Source organism: Canis lupus, chromosome 14 (assembly GCF_011100685.1).
Source record: "Canis lupus familiaris isolate Mischka breed German Shepherd chromosome 14, alternate assembly UU_Cfam_GSD_1.0, whole genome shotgun sequence".
NCBI classification, from domain to species: Eukaryota; Metazoa; Chordata; class Mammalia; order Carnivora; family Canidae; genus Canis; species Canis lupus.
Window position 1 is genome coordinate 12,962,060 of NC_049235.1, and position 18,420 is coordinate 12,980,479.

Sequence of the window (18,420 nt, forward strand, 5' to 3'; positions counted from 1 at the left end):
TGAGGGCCAATGTAAGGGAGATGTCCTAGAAATGAAAGAGCAGGGGGCATGAGGAAGTGAGTCTTCTGTCATTGTAGTTATTCAAGGAAAAATGACCCATTTTTGAGGAGATTGAAGCAATATATTGGTATTTGAACTGTATGGCATTTAAGGGCATTTCTTAATTTTATGTGTTACACAAGAAAAATACTCTACTATTGGGATAGAAGGGATTACAAGGGAAGTAGTAACAAACATGGAGCAAAATAAATAATAGACTCTTTCTGTCAGGATCACTTTGAAAAAGCCCGGCTAGTTGTTACTTCACTTGATTAAGGTAGTATTTTTATGAATTTGGTGAATCGAGAATCTCAATTACTGACATATTACAACTAGGGCTCTCATAAAATCATTTTTCATCAGAAAATAAGCATCTATTAAGCATTTATATTTCAGGAACATCAAGAACATGATTGTGTAGAGTCTGTCTGGGGAGAGAATATAAAGTAAAATTTAAAAACAGACATCTTATGAGTCCCTGAGACCTGTTTAAGCAAATTAGGAAATATCAAATCTATATATAAAACAGGTACAAGAAAAGCACCTGAGTATCACCGACATCCTAAGCACTAGGAGACTAGAGAGAATAACAAAATGAACAGAAAGGAATGGACATTAACAGGAAAAAGACATTCAGATCAGTGTAAACAGAAAGCCTGCCTCTGAAGGCTCCCTGGAAAGCTGCTTTCTCATAGTCTCTCAGATATGATCTGCATATTCTCTCATGAAAGTGAGAACACAGTGTTTCTTCCACCTGGAATGTAATGCTCTTTAGCTGTCTATAGGCCTTGCCAAACCCTATCTACCTTCAGTTCTCAGTTCCAACCCTACCCTTCTTGAGAAACCCTTCCCAAGTTTCCACTACATAAATACTCACCTCTGCTACTATAATAGTTTATTTGTATATCTATTCTTCTATGAAACTATAAACCACCTTTTGCCTTTGTACAGAGGGCACTTAGGATAATGTCTCTACCAGGGTAAGAATAAATGTTGTTGTTGTTGTTGTTGTTGTTTTTAATGAATTGAAAGTATTAACAGGATGATAACCTGCTACATATCGAGAAGGTTGAAGATCCCTAAACACATCTTGGATTTGTGGGTCATAGCTATGACCCACCTATTCTAGATTAGTCTAGATGCTCATAAATTTAAAATAAGCATTTTCCTACAGTGGGTAGTCTGGTTTTGATGCAAAAGAAAAATGATGCAGCAAACTGAGCATGTGGGACAAAAGTCTCCCCACTTCTCACTCCTACATTGCCTACACACGTGCCACAAAAGATGCCTCAATTTGAGAGCAGCTCTAGGGGTTCTATTTCATTTGTCCTTAGACTGACTATTCCAGAGACAACCGTCCAAGGTAACAAAGCTGGGCACCCAGGGCCATCCCAGATACAGTCAGGATCACGTCCGTAGTCCAATCTAGCTCTACACAGTCTCTCTGCATAAAGAGTCATCAGAGTGCCAAGTATGTCACATACTATGCACATACTTAATGCAAAAGAAAAGGAAACATCACCCTGTCCTCATGAAAAGCAGTGACAGCTCTAGAGATCCATTCACGAATCCATCTTTACTGTGTCTTTTTCACCAGAAAATTAAAGATGATAGTTGCATTTAGTAAGTTCAATATTGCAGATACAATGATCATAGTACAGACATGCTACAACTATACATTTTTAGCATACCTTTCTTGAAAAATTTCAGCTCACTGATTTAAAACTCTGAATGTGGGCTGACTAGGATTTATTTAAGCTTTCATTGCCTTTTTCCTCATGTCTACGATGGAAAGATTGGTAGTACTCTCTTACTGGTAGGAATTAAATGAGAAAATACATAAAACCCACAAAAATAGTGTTTCACACATAATGAGCATTTAACATTTCAGATTTTAGTACATGTTATTACTGATATTACAATTATATAATATTTTTAGCTTTTTTTTTTTTACTTTTAACATCTCCAGTCTAAGAGAAACAATTCTTGGAGGAACTGAGGGTCATAAAGGTCAGGTACCTAGTTCAAGTCTCTACCGTTTTTTCAAGTAGCAGAATTAACATTAGGATCCCATAGCTTGCCTCCCACACTGCTATGCTGATCATCCCATCACATAGCCTAAGCTTCAGAAAACTCCAACTCAAATGTTATCTCAGATAGAATCTTTTATTTATTTCCTTTCCAGACTTTTCATTCTAATATTCTAAAGCAATCTCACAAAGTCAATTGTTTTGAAATCTCCCCTCATTGCTCCTGCTTCCCCTCCTCCAAAAAAAAAAAAAAAAAAAAAGGACAATGCTGTTCAAGGACTTTATCGTAGGGAAGAAGGCAACAGCAATTTTGAAATGTTTTTGTTAACATTGTTACATTGTAGAAATGTCTCATCAGAGGTAATTATCTAAGATGCACTGTTTTTTTCCCTTTGCTTTAGGGTTAATTTACTCCTTAATTAATTCCCCTTCTGTCATGTGTTTATTTGGAAACTACTCTTGTGAAAAACAAGTGCCATCAGGACCACTGTCCACTGGGCAACAGAATAGCCCATGGCTGAGAACCAGCTCCTATTGCGGCCACATGTCTATGATGAAGGCCATAGGATGAAAAGCAAAGAATGCAGACATTCCTGACATATCAGCAAGGGTTTATACTATGAGATAGATAAATTGACAAGCTAATTGAAATGGGACTCCTTTAGCTAAATCTGAGATATGATTTTGCTTTAACAACACAAAGTTCTCTTTTCAAATACTGTTAAACATGTGCCTTTTAAATGGATCAATATATATAAGGCTCAGTATTTCAGTATGGAAGGAGCCAACACTTAGCAGTTTATAATAATGAAATTTCATTGATTTAATGTAGTAGAAGCGCTTTTAGTGGTCTATGAAAAATGCAGTTGAAAACTTACAGAGCATTTTTCTAATTAATGGACTTCGGAAATTTAAAGAACAGTGTTGCAAAAACACTTGGAGTTAAGCTCTAAGCAAACATTGATACTCCAGGCAGTATATCAGTGGGACTTTGGACACTAAAATTGTGGTGATGCTATTTTTGACATAACCACCTGGTATATTATGGAAATCCCTCTGTTACTAGTGACAAAGTCCTGATTCTTGCCAGCTCTGACTTTACCTTCCAACAGAGGGAACTGCCATACAGGGGAGAACACAATAGAAGCAACACTTTCAAAAATTATATTCCAAATATAGACCAGATTTCCTTGCCAAGTGGTCAGAATGGCAAAGCATCTTGAAACATTTGCCATCACTTATTAGGGTTGAATGTGCAGGGCATGCATCCCAGGGATGAGTTGGTTTCTCCCAGGCACTGTGCCTCCAGTTTGGGTAGTTGCCATCAGGTTCACAGTGAGCCCTCATAGAACACAAACCAGGCAATTAAGCTTTCCCAATGTGGAAAACAGATGTGATTGAACACATAATCTATAATTCGTTCAGAATTTTTCTATAAAACAGTAACCTTCCATAGAAGTAAAAACACTATGTATGTATTAAGCACAGATTATCCATGCTTATACAGTAGTTTTAAGGAATATCACTGAGAACCAGATTTAAAGAAATGCAACAATAAACACGGGTTGATGCCATCCAGCAAATTTCAACTGCTGCCAATGGCTACTTAACTGACTCTTGGTTTTCTTATCCACATTAGAGGAAGTCTTTATGTTAACTTTTCCAAGATGCTTCCAGGGACTTAAAAGTTTTTTTAGCCTTTTTATACTGTCCAACAACCAACCTTATTTATGAATTGCTTCCTTCCAAGGAGGATTCAAGTGATCCATAATGACCCAAACAGGATAACAAAGGAGACATAAGCATTTTAGTGATTACTACCAACCAAATAAAACAGTTTTAAGTGGACTCAAATTTTTCTTTATACCTCCAGTCTTGATATTTCTAGTATTAATTTATTCATCCTCCTGGGATTACATGAACTCACAGCCAAGGTTGGATTGTTTTGCCCACCTCATTAACCTTCTCTGACTCTTTCTTTTCAAGTTGGATGTCATCCACTATGGCCTTTCTAAAACACACCTTTGGTCATGCTATTCCCTTAATTAAAAATTTTAATAGCCTTTTATCTTTTAAAATCTTTAGCATAGCATATAAAACATTTATCAATCTAGCCACAGTCCTTCTATTTTTCTTTACCTTCAACTAAATCTTGCAAAGCACCGGTTGCCCCAACAATCCTGAATTGTACTGTTATACTATTAGAACAAATACTCTTCTTTGTCTTTGTATTCTTTCAACTGCCTAAAAACTTCCTTTTCTCTTTCTTTACCTGGCAAAGTTTCATTGATCCTTCAAGATCAAGGTTGAATGCTTCCTCTCCATCGGAGCCTGCCATGACTCACCTGAGTGTCATTAGTCACTCCTTCACCTGTGTCTTTGTATAAGTTTGTATGCATGTACCTCAAAATTTTAATCTTTGGTAATGTTTCTTTGTCTTGTACCAGGCTATAGCTTTGTGGAAATTAGTAGACCATAGAAAGTAGATCATAGAAAGTAGATAGTAGATCATAGAAAGACCTACATTTTAGAATATTGCCTGGTACCATTGGCACTGATCAAAGTTTGCTGGATGAATGACTGCTGGGTTTGACATTATCAGCATCTCTATCATTTATTGAGCCTTTACTAAGTGCTGGCCAGTGAGCCAAGTACTTCACATGTGTTATGACTACATCCTCACATAACTCTTCAAGCAAGGGGATACTATTATTTCCTTTCTATAGATGAAGAAACTAAAGCTCAAGGAGTTAAAATAATTTGCCTAAGGGATACAACTAGTGAAGGAAGGAGGTGGGACTCCAAATTTTGGCCCATTTGATTCCAACCCTGAGCATTCGACCACAACACTATCTGCTTTCATCCCTGACAGATCTGTTGAAAGAAAAATCAATACCAAAGGTACTAAAGGACATGCTTCTAACAGGTCTGATGGTGTCAGGTCATCCTGGGAACCATGCTTTTGCTGGTGTGGCTGACAAACATTAATATACTCTGGACCAGATCTGACATAGGCCTTTTAATCCCGTTATTAGTGACTAGAACTCAAATGAATTCAGTTCCATGATTTCTCGTGAAAATAAATTCATGGAGGGAAAAAAAGAAAAAAAAAATCAGACGCAGACTGATTCAGTGGGCAAAATGCCTTCTGGTTCTTCTTGCAAGTACTTGCTAAGTCAGAGGAAGTAAAGTTATTCCTGAGATAAGGGAGCAAGACAGACACTTGCCCAATGCAGAGTGGCATTGTCATTTATGAGAAACTTGACGTCTTATGGCTGGTCTCCTGAAAAAATGTGACTCAAGGGATCTATATGGTCTGCATATCATTTCAGCTATGAGAATGCCAAAATGGATAACCTTTCTATTTATAAATCCTTTTGTCACAAATGACGAAAATGAAAGTACATTACTATCTGGGTTGGAAACCACAGGTGTGGAGTACAATGATTTCAGGACAGGTTGGGATAGAAATCAGGTTAACTTCAAGCCATTTTTGTAAGTTTTTGCCATGAATAAGGAATCCTTTGTCTGGACCGCCAATACAAAATCATTGGAACTGAGTCATGCTGTTGAATAGGAAAGGCAACATGAATCTTTGGTGTTTTGGGGCTACAGCATGTAAGAGTTAGTGACTTTTGCAGATTACTGAGTAAACTGGCATTTGCTGCACTCTATTATGTGATTTCCTAAATCCAGATTAATCTCTGGCCTTCAGACATGGGCTGCAATCAACTGTTTTCATGCAAAATGTTCCCAGATGTGCTGCAGGTAGTGTGGTCCAAAAAAAAAAAAAAATGACTAATCCTTTCCACAATAACAATATGATTGGCATCCTTTATGGGCAGATAACTCATGTGATGTGAACAGCTTGAATTCCTCAGGCAGTTTCTCAACTATATACCACCTCCAGTTGCAGTTTAAAATACAAGCCAATCCGGGATTTTGTACAGCTAACCGTGCAACTTTATCATTTGAAATAGAAGGGTCACTGAGGTTTCTTACCAGCACAACTTTTAAAACCTGCTTTATGTAATAACATGTGTTATAAGGCAGCAGATGGTTCAAAGTGCAGCACTCAGTGTTTCTCTTCCAGGCTTATATATAATCGTTTAATTAAAAGAATGAAACAAAGCTTTCGGCACTGTATGTGTGATAAAACAATTAAAGTTACAGACTTATTCTTAGAAAACAGCCCCAAAGAGATAGGAGCAGCAAAGAATGCAAAGGCAAACCCATGGAGGCTATTATTGAGCTTCTAATTCCCAGGACAGCCACAGGAGTTATTTTTCAAGTGTATATACTTCAGCGCTATAGATAGCACTTCTCTTGGAAAGCAAAACTTTGATGCCTCTCACCATCTGGAACTCTTGTAGGTAAGTACAGTTCCACATAAAAATCAGTCATTGTTGTTCCTGTTCATGTATTAGCATAGTCTCAGATGCCAATGACAATGAAAGCACTGAAAAGCATCCTTGTGAATGAACAATCACTCGAGTAGGAAATCTATTTCTACTAGACTCTAAACTCGCACACTCCTTTTCTGTCTTCTGTTGAAAAAAAAGTATTTGGCATTATGCCATCACAGAAGGCACAAAGCTAGTGTCTGAAATGGGTACATCCTGGATATCCTGAATGGGAAGGGTGGCCGCAGGACTGATGTGGAGGATCACAGGTGCCTGAAATTTCGAATTCATATTCCCTTTTCACAACATCAAAGAACGGATTACCTGAGCTCTTTCCCACAGTTCATACCCTTTTGATCTCATGATCAGAACATCATTGAAATGAAGCATGACACCTGGAGTCCTAAAAAGAAGAGTCCTCCTGACTTGATAAAAAGTGTCAGGAGAAGTAAAACTTCCAAATAAATTGGTCTTTAACTCAAAATTCCCAAAAGTGCATAAGGATGATTTTGATGCCTACAGTAGAATCAGTCCACAATCAGATATTGATTATTGGAAAGGGAAAGTTTTAGACATTCCCAAGAAAGAATAAGAGAGCAAATGATGATAGTGCTGAGTGTCTGGCTGCATATGTATTGTATCCTATACACGGTGCATTTGTCTCCAGAAAACCTTTACCTTACCAGCAGACCTTACTACCAGTTCATTTGGTGAAGCCTGCACCAGATATACATTTATATGACTCCTACTTAAGGTCTATGTTATTCGAGAACTAGATTTCATGGATAAGGCCCCTTGTTTTCCTTCCTTTGAATAAAAAGACAGTTTTCTAGCCTAAAAGGAATTGGCTTCATGGCCAGTTGATCATACTGACTCCCTTTTGTATACTCCTTATTAATAACACAGAGATAATTTGAAGACATCAGTTTTAATAGTATGAAATTCTTTGCTCCAGATTCCTTAATGTCTAAGCCAATTCCATGTCTTGTGTGTCACCTCATTTTAGTGGAGAACTGAATATAATTAGCGAAGGATCCACATTGCACACCAAATTGTTTATCAACAGTGTTTGAGAGTATCTTTACATTGCCTGCTAATGGCTAGCTATTTTTTCCCCACAGAAATCTATCCTTGTAATAGAAAAGATTACATGGGACAGCAGCAAACTACCCACTCATTAATCAATTCATTCATTTAGCAAACATTATGGAACATCTCTCTACTCTGCAAGGCACGGAGGAAACAGAAATTAACAATACACATCCCCTGTCCTTAAGAGTTCTTGTTCCAGTAGAGGAATTAGCAAATAGAAATTACTGTTATACTTTGACACCATGAGGAAAATACATCAAGAAGCTCAAGAGTCTCAGATAATGGGCACAACTCAGCTTCAAGTGAGGCATCAAGAAAGGTTTCCCAGGGCACTGAGCAGACAAGTGGTAAAGGTCATTTTAAGCAGAAGGAACAGCATGTGCAACAGCATGCAGACTTGAGAACATTGTATACAGTGAACTTAATGCATAGACAGGAAACATAACACATTGGAGGGATTACATGGAACTGAGTTCCTCTGGAGGGTATAAGAATGAGGAAATGGTGGCAGGTGGTCAACAACACGTAACACTGGTTTGTTGGACAACTATTGCAGCTCATGCCCATCCTAAAATAACTCCAGCTTGCAGCTACAAAAATGAGATTAATACAAGAAGTCTTAATTTTAGACCATGTCATCTGCTAATGTGGGTAATAGTACCTGGCCATGCCCAGCATTCTAAATGTTTCTACTCAAGCCAACAGGGTTGATATATTTGTGACTTATATAGGTTACAATGAAAACATGGCAATGGCTAGTCCTGCATAAATTCAAGCCATTCAGAAAATGGATACTCCAAGGTGTGTGAGTACTGAATATCAAACTATAATCTGTGCTACATAGGGGAATGGGTTCTGTTAAATCTGTGTGCAGCCTCTCCAGCCCTAGGAAATAACAGGCTCCGCCATAAGGTCAGTGCATTTCTCACGTAAATCATGAAGTCACACATGATCATGATATTTATAGCTTGAAGCTTTCAAACTCACAGTTAAAATTTCCCAGTGGATTCTCAGACAACTGCTGTTATCTCTGAAGATGGCCAATCAGAAAACAAATGTTTACGGAGTCACTGGAAAATACAGATTGAACAATAAAAAAACATATATATACTTTTGATAACAAGGAGTGATTACTCATGGCCCTCACATCAAGGAGCTTATGCTATCAGAAATTATAAAAAGACAAACATGTTATAACTTGAAATATATCATGCCCATAGTATAAGTGAGAAGAATTGCATATGGCAGAGGTTCAGAGCTTGGACTGTAGAACAGATTAAGTCTGGGAAGGTGAACACAGTGCCAAATCCTATCACTTTGGGCTCTTTAGCAAGATCTTGAGGCACTCTGTGCCTCACTTCCTCAACCTATACAACAGGCTAATGGTAGTATCTACTGCATAACATTGCTATGAGAATTAAAGCAGAAAATACATCTACAACAGCTAGAACGCTAGCTGGCACAAAAATATTAGGACTATTAAAAGCACAAGGGATCCTTAAAAGGCTTCCCAAAAAGGGTAGTCTGTCAATAGTAACTCAAAGAATAGGGACTGTGGGATAGTTCCTCCCTATTCACTGTTGAGGAATTGTGAACTGATGTCTAAAGGGAGTGAACCCTTCAATAATCCATCTTTGATTTTAGCTCCCCTTGGATTTCTGGTGCTGAACTGCAATGCTCAGCTTTGCATTTGTAACCTCATTTGCCCTAGTTCTTTGTCCACTTTTGTCATTTTAACTTCAATCTATAAATTCATGTCTCTCCCTATGCTCTTATTACCAGGGAGGATGTCTAGTCCTATGGAGAAATCAAGAGATTAGGCTCTCAGCTTTTCTGCTTATTTTGTGTAAATTCTGGAAAGTCACTTCACCCTGTGAGGTTCAGCTTCCTCGTCTATAAAACAAAAGGTTTAGATCATTTTCATGGTTCCTTCCAGCTCTAAAACATAAAGATCATGTGGCTTATTTACTTTCTTTTGCAAGGTCGCTGATAAAAATTTATTTTTTTTTAATTTTTATTTATTTATGATAGTCACAGAGAGAGAGAGAGGCAGAGACACAGGCAGAGGGAGAAGCAGGCTCCATGCAGGGAGCCCGACGTGGGATTCGATCCCGGGTCTCCAGGATCGCGCCCTGGGCCAAAGGCAGGCGCCAAACCGCTGCGCCACCCAGGGATACCAAAAATTTAATCTTACTTGACGACCTCATAGACTTTGTTCCTAACTGTTCTCTTTGAATACATTCAATTTTCTCACCCAATTCCCATCAGTTTCCTTTTTCCACAAGACTCCAAGTAATATTACTAATGCCTTGTTGAAGTCAAGGTCCTCCAGGGCTACAATTCTTCCCTAAATAGTTCTACTAACGCTGAGATGTTCTCTAGTGAAATTCATTCTTAGTGAATCAGTGCTGCGCCTTTCTAAGCATTTGCATGCTCTCTAATAATAATAATAATAATAAAAACTCTATTGTAGAGTTACCAAAATACATCCTGCATATTGATTTATTCAACTCTTAATTTACATTTCCTGAATTTGCCCTTCCTCCTCCCTTTTCACTCTCTGACAGTCCTCCCATTATTGATTTCTCAGAGATTACTAATGGTGATTCCATAGATTAATCTGCTATTTCTTCCAGAACTCAGAAATGGAAGCAAACTCAAATAACATGATTACGGGTTTGTGTTTGGTCTTCTCTCACACACTGATGTGAGAGAACGTTTTCAAATAATTGTATCACCATCTCCAGGTTAGAGAACATTCTCACTGGCAGAAAGGAAGAAGCCAGAGGGACTGGACATGATCTTTCCTTTCACCATCTGGAATCACCTTCACTAGCCAATGATTCTTCTCACTAAATCTTCTCCTGAAACATAATTTAAATACAAAATGACAAAAGCAATCACTTTGCTCCATTTTCACATACTGTGCATTAGTTTTACACAGAACCTTCTCTCAGGTTCATTCCCATCTTTTATGCTGTCCGTGGGCATGCCCGATGACCCGGCGTGCCTCTAACAACCATCCCTTGTCACTAGTTCTGTTATCACTCAAATGTCCCCATGTAGGCTAGCAACCCAGTGAGTTGTCTGGAGATCTTGTCTTTCATGCTCTACTGAATCTATTCTATATTGTAAGAATTATTTTTTAAGTATTTCTATCTCTCTTAAGCTATGTACCTTTTTAGTCTCTGTCCATGAGGAGTGTACCTCTACTTTTAAACCATTTTTTGCTATAAAATATATATAGCTTGATCCTCATTCTCCTTCCTCCACTCCTGCTAATAATATAATTGGATAATTTTCTTCCAAAATTCCACATTACTTCCCCATCCCAAAATGGTTCTTCTTTTACTTTTAAAATGATGTCCAGTGTAGGAGTTCCCCTTATTCCTTCATGCTTTCTCAGAGAAACCATATGGCCAGTAAAGCAAGTCAGGAATGCTTCAGATGCCCACTTTCTAGACAAATGAGATAGGAAACATCCAGCTGACAACTATCTGGATATCCCCCAACCCTAGTTTCAAGCTTTATGTTAATAAGAAAGCTCCTACCAACAACAGCTAGACAATCCATGGTGTATGCCACAACATCGCTTCTGTTCTTCTCCCCTATTCTTCCCACCCGGATATCTTTCTGCTCTTCCCCTTTCAGATTCATAGCCACACACTGTGAATAATTATAATAACTGTAATAATCACAGTTTTATTCTAGCCCACCATCCTCCCAAACATGCCACAGCTCATCGTGGCCCTTCCCAGTGCAGGGAATCCTTTTCACATTGACGATATTCTATACATAGTTCATTCCATTGTACAGCCTGCCTTGTCTAAAAATTGTTTCCAGATATCCTGGAGAGGTGGACGTGAAGCCACAGGATCCTATCAGTCAACGGACAAGAACTCTTTTCTTAAGCAGCTTCTCATTACTTCTGCCCCTCTGGGAGAAGGAAGTTTTGGCACTTTCTTGGCTCCTAGCTGCCAGAAAATAATATCTCTGGGCATTTTTCAGGTCCTTTCATTCCCTGCCTCCCTGAGGAGTTAAGGTCTTGATGAATGCAACTTGAAGATGAGCATAAACTGTAGCATCAAGAGGAGATAGCTTCTCCAGTGCTACCCAGAAACACCATTACCAAGCCAAGCCTATGCACACACAGGGCTCTCTCTTATTGCCAGTCTGCCACCATGGTACAGAAGTCCGAAGGAAGCCAGGTAATCAGTCTAGAAGTAATGACAGTACATGCTTATTCCCACATCAATCAGGCTGAACAAACAAGCAATACTTCCGTGTTCAAATGAGTCAGTGCAGGTCATTTTATTCAGGGTATCCTGGTCCTGATAAAAGAAGAAATAAATGGCATACTAGTCTTCAGCCACCCAGCCTCTCAGCCGCTTACCTCTATTTTCCCAAATTCATCCATATCCTAGATTATTATTATTTTTTTATTTTTTTTTTTGCCAAATGCAAGAAAGATTTGGTTCTTAAATTTGCTTTGTTTTGCATGGCCAGGGCCAGATATTCTAGCTGTTCTTATTAGTAGTTAAGTGAGAAGTACCAGGGTTTGAAAAGATATCGAAAACATTTTTGATAGCTTTGGGCTATATCAAGTGTTGGTTTTAATAGCAGGCCAGATCTCCAAGAACATGCTGTGTGGCTGTGTATGAACTTGGCTGTTGGTTTCCTTTGCCAGATGAAATGATGATTAATCCGGACTCAGATGTCAGTTGTTTTAGGTTACTTGTGCTCTTTGCTAACAGCTGCCTATTTCAAGCTGTGCTTCCTACATGTCAAATGTAAGCCTGAAACCACAATTTCCAGAAGGAAAATTTCAAAGTACTCATAGAGTATACCAGAATATTCAATGTTGTTTCTGATTAAAGTACAATTTGTATGTCAGGTAACTTACCTGAAGTCAGTACAGAGATAGAAGTGTTCAGAATATGTGAAGTATCCAGGAAAATTTAAAATAAACTTATTATTAGATATGCATATAATGGGTGCAGATATTTTGAGATATATATTCATGCAAATCCTCCACGCATAAAATGCCCCTTGATAAGCTAGTGTCATTTTCCTTTTTTTATTCTGCAATCAATAAAAACGGTGAAATATTAGTGATTAGGTGAATTATAACAAATTTAAAGTCTTTATTCAAGCTTTAAAATCTTGAAGTAGAGGTTCTTTCTTGATAAGGTTTTTAATGCTTCCTTATTTGCTTTTTAATCAAAAATACCACCAGAATAGCATCTGTATGCTCTCCTTCCACATGGTCCAAACAGAAACAACATTTTCCAAAGGAAAAGGAAAGCAAAGAAAATGTCGGTCAAGCTTTTTGGAAGTCTAGAAAAGCATATGCCTAAAATTTGGAGTGGACCAAAAAGAATCGATTTTTTTTTTCTTAACCTAGATAATAAATGTCTAATTTGGACTGTCCATGTGGCATAAGGTTCCCAAATTAAACTCTTTCAGAGATGGCCATTTTTAGCAAAAGAGGGGGAAGTGAGAATCAGAGAACACCCAGGCTCTCTCTATACAACCGCAGCCAAGTCGTCTAAAAACCGGGGTGGCCAAGTCCCTGTAGCTCACTGCCTGACTGAGCTATGGCAGGCTCCAGAAACTTAACCACAGGGAAGACACCTGAACAGGGTGGATTGCAGCCTGCGAGGCCTGGCAAACAAAAGCCTGGGAGACAGGCAGGCCCGCCCTTCTCACTCCTCCACGGACACCCTTTCCCAGAGCACAGAGAACCTGCTGGAAACCTCCTCCCTCCTATCCCAACCCCAGTGTCCAGGCGGGGCCGGGGGGGAGGGGTGCCTGGCAGAGGGCTGAGCAAACTTCGGCCGTCCGGAGGTGAAACGGGGGGCTGGCTAAGCAGTCTGGGTGGGATCATTCCCTCTCCTTGTCCCTCTACCACCTCCAGGCGTCTAAAACGGGCCCCTCTCGCTCTCTCCCTCCCGCCAGGTGGCAAACCTGCTCCGCCTCTTCCAGATCCCTCAGATCAGCTACGCGTCCACCAGCGCCAAACTCAGCGACAAGTCGCGCTATGACTACTTCGCCAGGACCGTGCCCCCCGACTTCTACCAGGCCAAAGCCATGGCCGAGATCCTGCGCTTCTTCAACTGGACCTACGTGTCCACGGTGGCGTCGGAGGGCGACTACGGGGAGACGGGCATCGAGGCCTTCGAGCAGGAAGCGCGCCAGCGCAACATCTGCATCGCCACGGCCGAGAAGGTGGGTCGCTCCAACATCCGCAAGTCCTACGACAGCGTGGTCCGCGAGCTGCTGCAGAAGCCCAACGCGCGCGTCGTGGTGCTCTTCATGCGCAGCGACGACTCGCGCGAGCTCATCGCCGCCGCGGGCCGCGCCAACGCCTCGTTCACCTGGGTGGCCAGCGACGGCTGGGGCGCGCAGGAGAGCATCGTCAAGGGCAGCGAGCACGTGGCCGACGGCGCCATCACGCTGGAGCTGGCCTCGCACCCCGTGCGCCAGTTCGACCGCTACTTCCAGAGCCTCGACCCCTACACCAACCACCGGAACCCCTGGTTCCGGGACTTCTGGGAGCAGAAGTTCCAGTGCAGCCTCCAGAACAAGCGCAACCACCGGCGCGCGTGCGACAAGCGCTTGGCCCTAGACAGCAGCAACTACGAGCAGGAGTCGAAGATCATGTTCGTGGTGAACGCCGTGTACGCCATGGCGCACGCCCTGCACAAAATGCAGCGCACCCTCTGCCCCAACACCACCAAGCTCTGCGACGCGATGAAGATCCTGGACGGGAAGAAGTTGTACAAGGACTACTTGCTGAAGATTAACTTCACAGGTAAGCGAGGAGCCTTTACGCATCATCTTCTGCGGGGGTAAACGGGCGGAATCCAGTACCTCTGCCCCTGACCCACAAATCGCCAGAAATCGCCCCAACAGATGTTCCAAGATGCCGTGGGATGGCCCCGATGCTCTTACTTTTGAGCGAATGCCTTGGCTGACCCTCTACATGAAATTGAAAGGCCCCCTAGGCTAGGCTGACCTGCGGTGGCCGCGCTACCTTTGTTCTCCCTCTGGCTAGCCGTGGGGTATGGCACGTGTGATATGGGCATTTCATCTTCTTTAGCAGAATTGGCAACTCTCTAAGGAACGTGAACTTCCCAAGCCTTCCTTGTGGGTGATTCGAGCAAAAGAATCTCATAACTTTCACAGTGGGTGAGAGAAAAAAAAAAAAAAAGAAGCTGCTGTTTTCTCAGAGGGTAATTAGGGGCAAAAAAGGGAAAAATACTCAGACCATGGTGATTTCCAGACATTTGAGTTTATTTCTTCTGCTTGTACAGGAACATTTCCATGTGGGCATTAAGAGTGGTAGGTTTTCTCAAATGATGTTATGAAATGAAACTTTTTCTGGGAGCCCGAGTGCAAACAAATTGAAGGCTGATGGAAGTCATTCTGATATTGCAGTGAATAGGCAAAGGTGTATTTGAAGCGGCTTTTGTTTCCTCTTCATTTGATTCTAAATATGGTAAAATATTTGTAAAGATAGCATGGCATTTCAATACATTACTAGCATAAAAAGCACAACATTTTTAGGTTTGTATTCTCTACGAAGATGTATGTGATATCCTGTGTTAACGTACTGGTTCCGAGGACTTTAGCATTACCCCAAATCATAAATGGTAAGTAATATAGAGAGAAAAAAAAAAAAACTTGATGCCCCAAATATAGTGATAAAATGCTTTCATTTGTCTGAATCGCTAATAATCATCTCCTATGCCATTAGGGCATCATTCTTATCTGTGTAGTCTGTTGCAGTTGGTTTCTCCCTGCAGACATGAAAATTTGTATGCTCAGATCATACTGTTACTGGAATAAGTGGCAGTTCTCACATCGCCATTATAGATGATCACTTGGAAGTCAAATGACCTGAAAACTCACTGGAAGGACTGAGAGAGGAACCATTGGTTCCTATCCCAAAATTCTAATTCCTAAACCAGCCTTGAAAATAAGCACAGAAATTACCAGCCTGAATTTTGCACATCTGTTTCTCATTCTACCCAGAGAGCGCCAAAAGTAGTGGAAATATGTTATGTCAGTAATTTCTCCTTTTCATCTACCAAATACCTCTTTCCATTAGAATGACTGTATATAAGTGGTAGAGATTAAACTCATTCTGTGCCTTGTATTCCTACGGGTGCATTCCATATAGAAACAACAAATATCTACTTTATATATAACATCAAATCACCATTTATCTCAAAATCCCAGATCAGTTTCCACTGACGTCTCCAGAAAATAAGAATGGATCACAGAATCAGTAAAAAAAAAAAAAAAAAAAAAAAAGGAAAAAAGAAAAGAAAAGAAAAAAATATTGTTGCTCTAAATATAAATGAGTTTCACAGGTATCTGTAAATAGCATCTATAATGCACTTAAATTTTAAAGATAGATAAGATAAGCATCCTTCCTACCCCCTTCTGACTGCCCTTGGGCTTAGTATTTATCTCTATTCACCACACGTATTCATTAACCTTATTATTCTAGTTCATTCCTTACTCCTTAGTATGCAAGTACACAAATCTACCCGCTCATCAGTAGCTACTATAAAGGGAGTTCTTAGATTTTAGGGAGCCCTTGCAAGGTGTTTTATGTAATCAAAATCTTTTCCTCCATTTCACAGACTCAGTCTTAAGTGGCAAAGAAAAGTGAGGAAATAAGGCCTCGATAAATATTTATTTATTTGGATAAATAAAACAAAAGTATCTGCTTTTTTGTCTGTCTTGTTCAGTTACTGGCTTTGATTCTACAATTTGGTTCAGCTTCGTCAACTTGACCACAAAGTGCTATTTTAGCCTTCTCAATTTGTTCAACATTACCAGGCATTCTCCACTTCTGAAGAGGGTAGAAGGGTGGAAAACAGAGGGAAACTACAGAGTAGAGAGGCAACTTAGACCAGCCACCAGTGCCACATTACACTAGTACATTAGTACTGTGAGAATTGGACAAGAAAATACCTTACTATGGGAGGACACTGAGATGCTAAATGAGCTAAATATGTACATTTGAAAAATAAGGCTAACCTAGTTATCTATAGGAAAGCAGAGGGGTTTTTTTTTAGTTTTTTTTTTTTTTCTGAAATAGTATCTCTATTTTTCTAACTTAAATATTGACACAATGGACTAAGCACAATAGTAAACAGCAAAAAAGTCTTTGCTCATCTGGATTGGAAAAGTCCTCTTTCAGCCATCTGCTTGTACTCACTGCATTTGTTCCAAAGTTCTTCTGGCAAGAGATAGTTGCAGCCACATCATGCCTTTTTTTTTTTTTTTGTCTTTGTATCCTCTATACATGAAATGTACATGTAATGTGCATGTCTGTTTCCTTCACCTAGAACCTCTGGCAGCATCTGCCTATCTAGTACCTTCACTTATTTGGTTTCCACTGCTACCACCCTGGCCCAAGCCACCAACTTCTGTAGGCTACATTTCTCCAAAAGCTTTCCAATTGATTCATCTCACCCTCCTCCATCCCAGCCTCCAAAATCCATTCCCTACATGGCAGCCAGGGTGCCCTTTTAAATCTTAGAGCAAGTCACTCCTCTGTTCACAACCTCTTAGGGAGGTCTCTCATTTCACCCAACAGTAAAAGTCAAAAAATCCTTGCAATGCCCCACAGAGGTCTTCCCCAATCCACCCTCTCCCTGTCCCTCTTGCTCTCCTGTCATCACCTTTCACTCTCCCTCTTTCTCCCTTTGCTCCAGCCACCCTTGTTTGCAAACTCAGGGCTTTTTCACTGGCAGCTCTCTGGGCCTATAATGCCCTATCCCCACATATTCCTATAGTTAGTTAATTCTCTTGCTTCCTTCAAGCCTTTACTTCAGTATGATCTTTTCAGTGAGGCTCACCAGGAAATCCTTATGAAAATAAGAATTCACTGCCCCCACCCCACCACAGGTGTCCCCAATTCTCTCTCAACTGCTCTACTTCTTCAATACACCATGATTTTTGCACTTTCTCTCATACCACTGCATTTATTTTCATGTTTATTCTCCATTGTTTGATCTTCACGCTTGAATATAAACTCCATGAAAACAGAAATCATTATCAATTTTTTCACTGACATAGCTCAAGCATAAAGGGTGCTCAGTAAATATTTGTTGATTATAAAGATTGCTAGACATCCAAACTCGTATTTCCTTCTCTGTCTCCACTACTGCATTGTGAACTTTTCCAAGGCAGAGAATGTATGTTTCATCACTGATCTCAAAATACCCAACACAGTTTTTGGTACAGAGTGGGCATTACATAAATGTTTACTAAAGGAATAAGAAATGAGAAAAACAATTAATAGTTTTATAATATTTTCATGAAAATTTAATGTATATATTGTGTTCACTAAGAAATGAACTTCAACAAAGAGAAGGATATGACTTCTAGAATGGTTTGCTATTACCTAAACACTGCCCTTTAGTTATGTTCTGTCATTGTAATTGAGATAAATTTAAAACCAACAGCATTAGCTCTGGATCCCTTATCCATCCCTGTTTTATAGATGAAGCCCCAAAAGCCACAATGATTTGTCCAAGGTCATCATCTGGTTAATGGCAGGAGTAGAGACTGAAATCCAGTCACCACGTTCAGGGTTGCTTTTGTGTGTCACCAAGGACCCTGGGATACTGAGGACCTTGATCCCAGATACGTAATATCATTTCTGACATACATTGGATATAAATGGGATGTTGACTGAAGGAATGAAAGACGATTAATTAAGAAGTTTGGTTTTTTTTAAAGATCATTTTATTTTTGAAACAAAAGATGCTCTGAAAATGAAATTTTCTATAAATTCCATCTTTCTAATACCTTTTTTTCACTTTCAGATTTTT

The 18,420-nt window shown here is 39.9% G+C and overlaps 1 protein-coding gene across 3 annotated transcripts in view; it reads left to right on the plus strand.

The window, feature by feature from the left end:
* Positions 1 to 18,420, plus strand: part of GRM3 (glutamate metabotropic receptor 3) — a 209,358-nt gene that overhangs the window by 125,221 nt on the left and 65,717 nt on the right. For 2 of the 3 annotated variants that reach the window (XM_038556665.1, XM_038556667.1), the window contains one exon: positions 13,523 to 14,378. In XM_038556665.1, the coding sequence (XP_038412593.1) occupies positions 13,523 to 14,378 (856 nt within the window). Of the gene's footprint in view, positions 1 to 11,572; positions 11,773 to 13,522; positions 14,379 to 18,420 lie in introns of all 3 variants that reach the window. The other variant, XM_038556666.1, reaches the window with a different exon arrangement.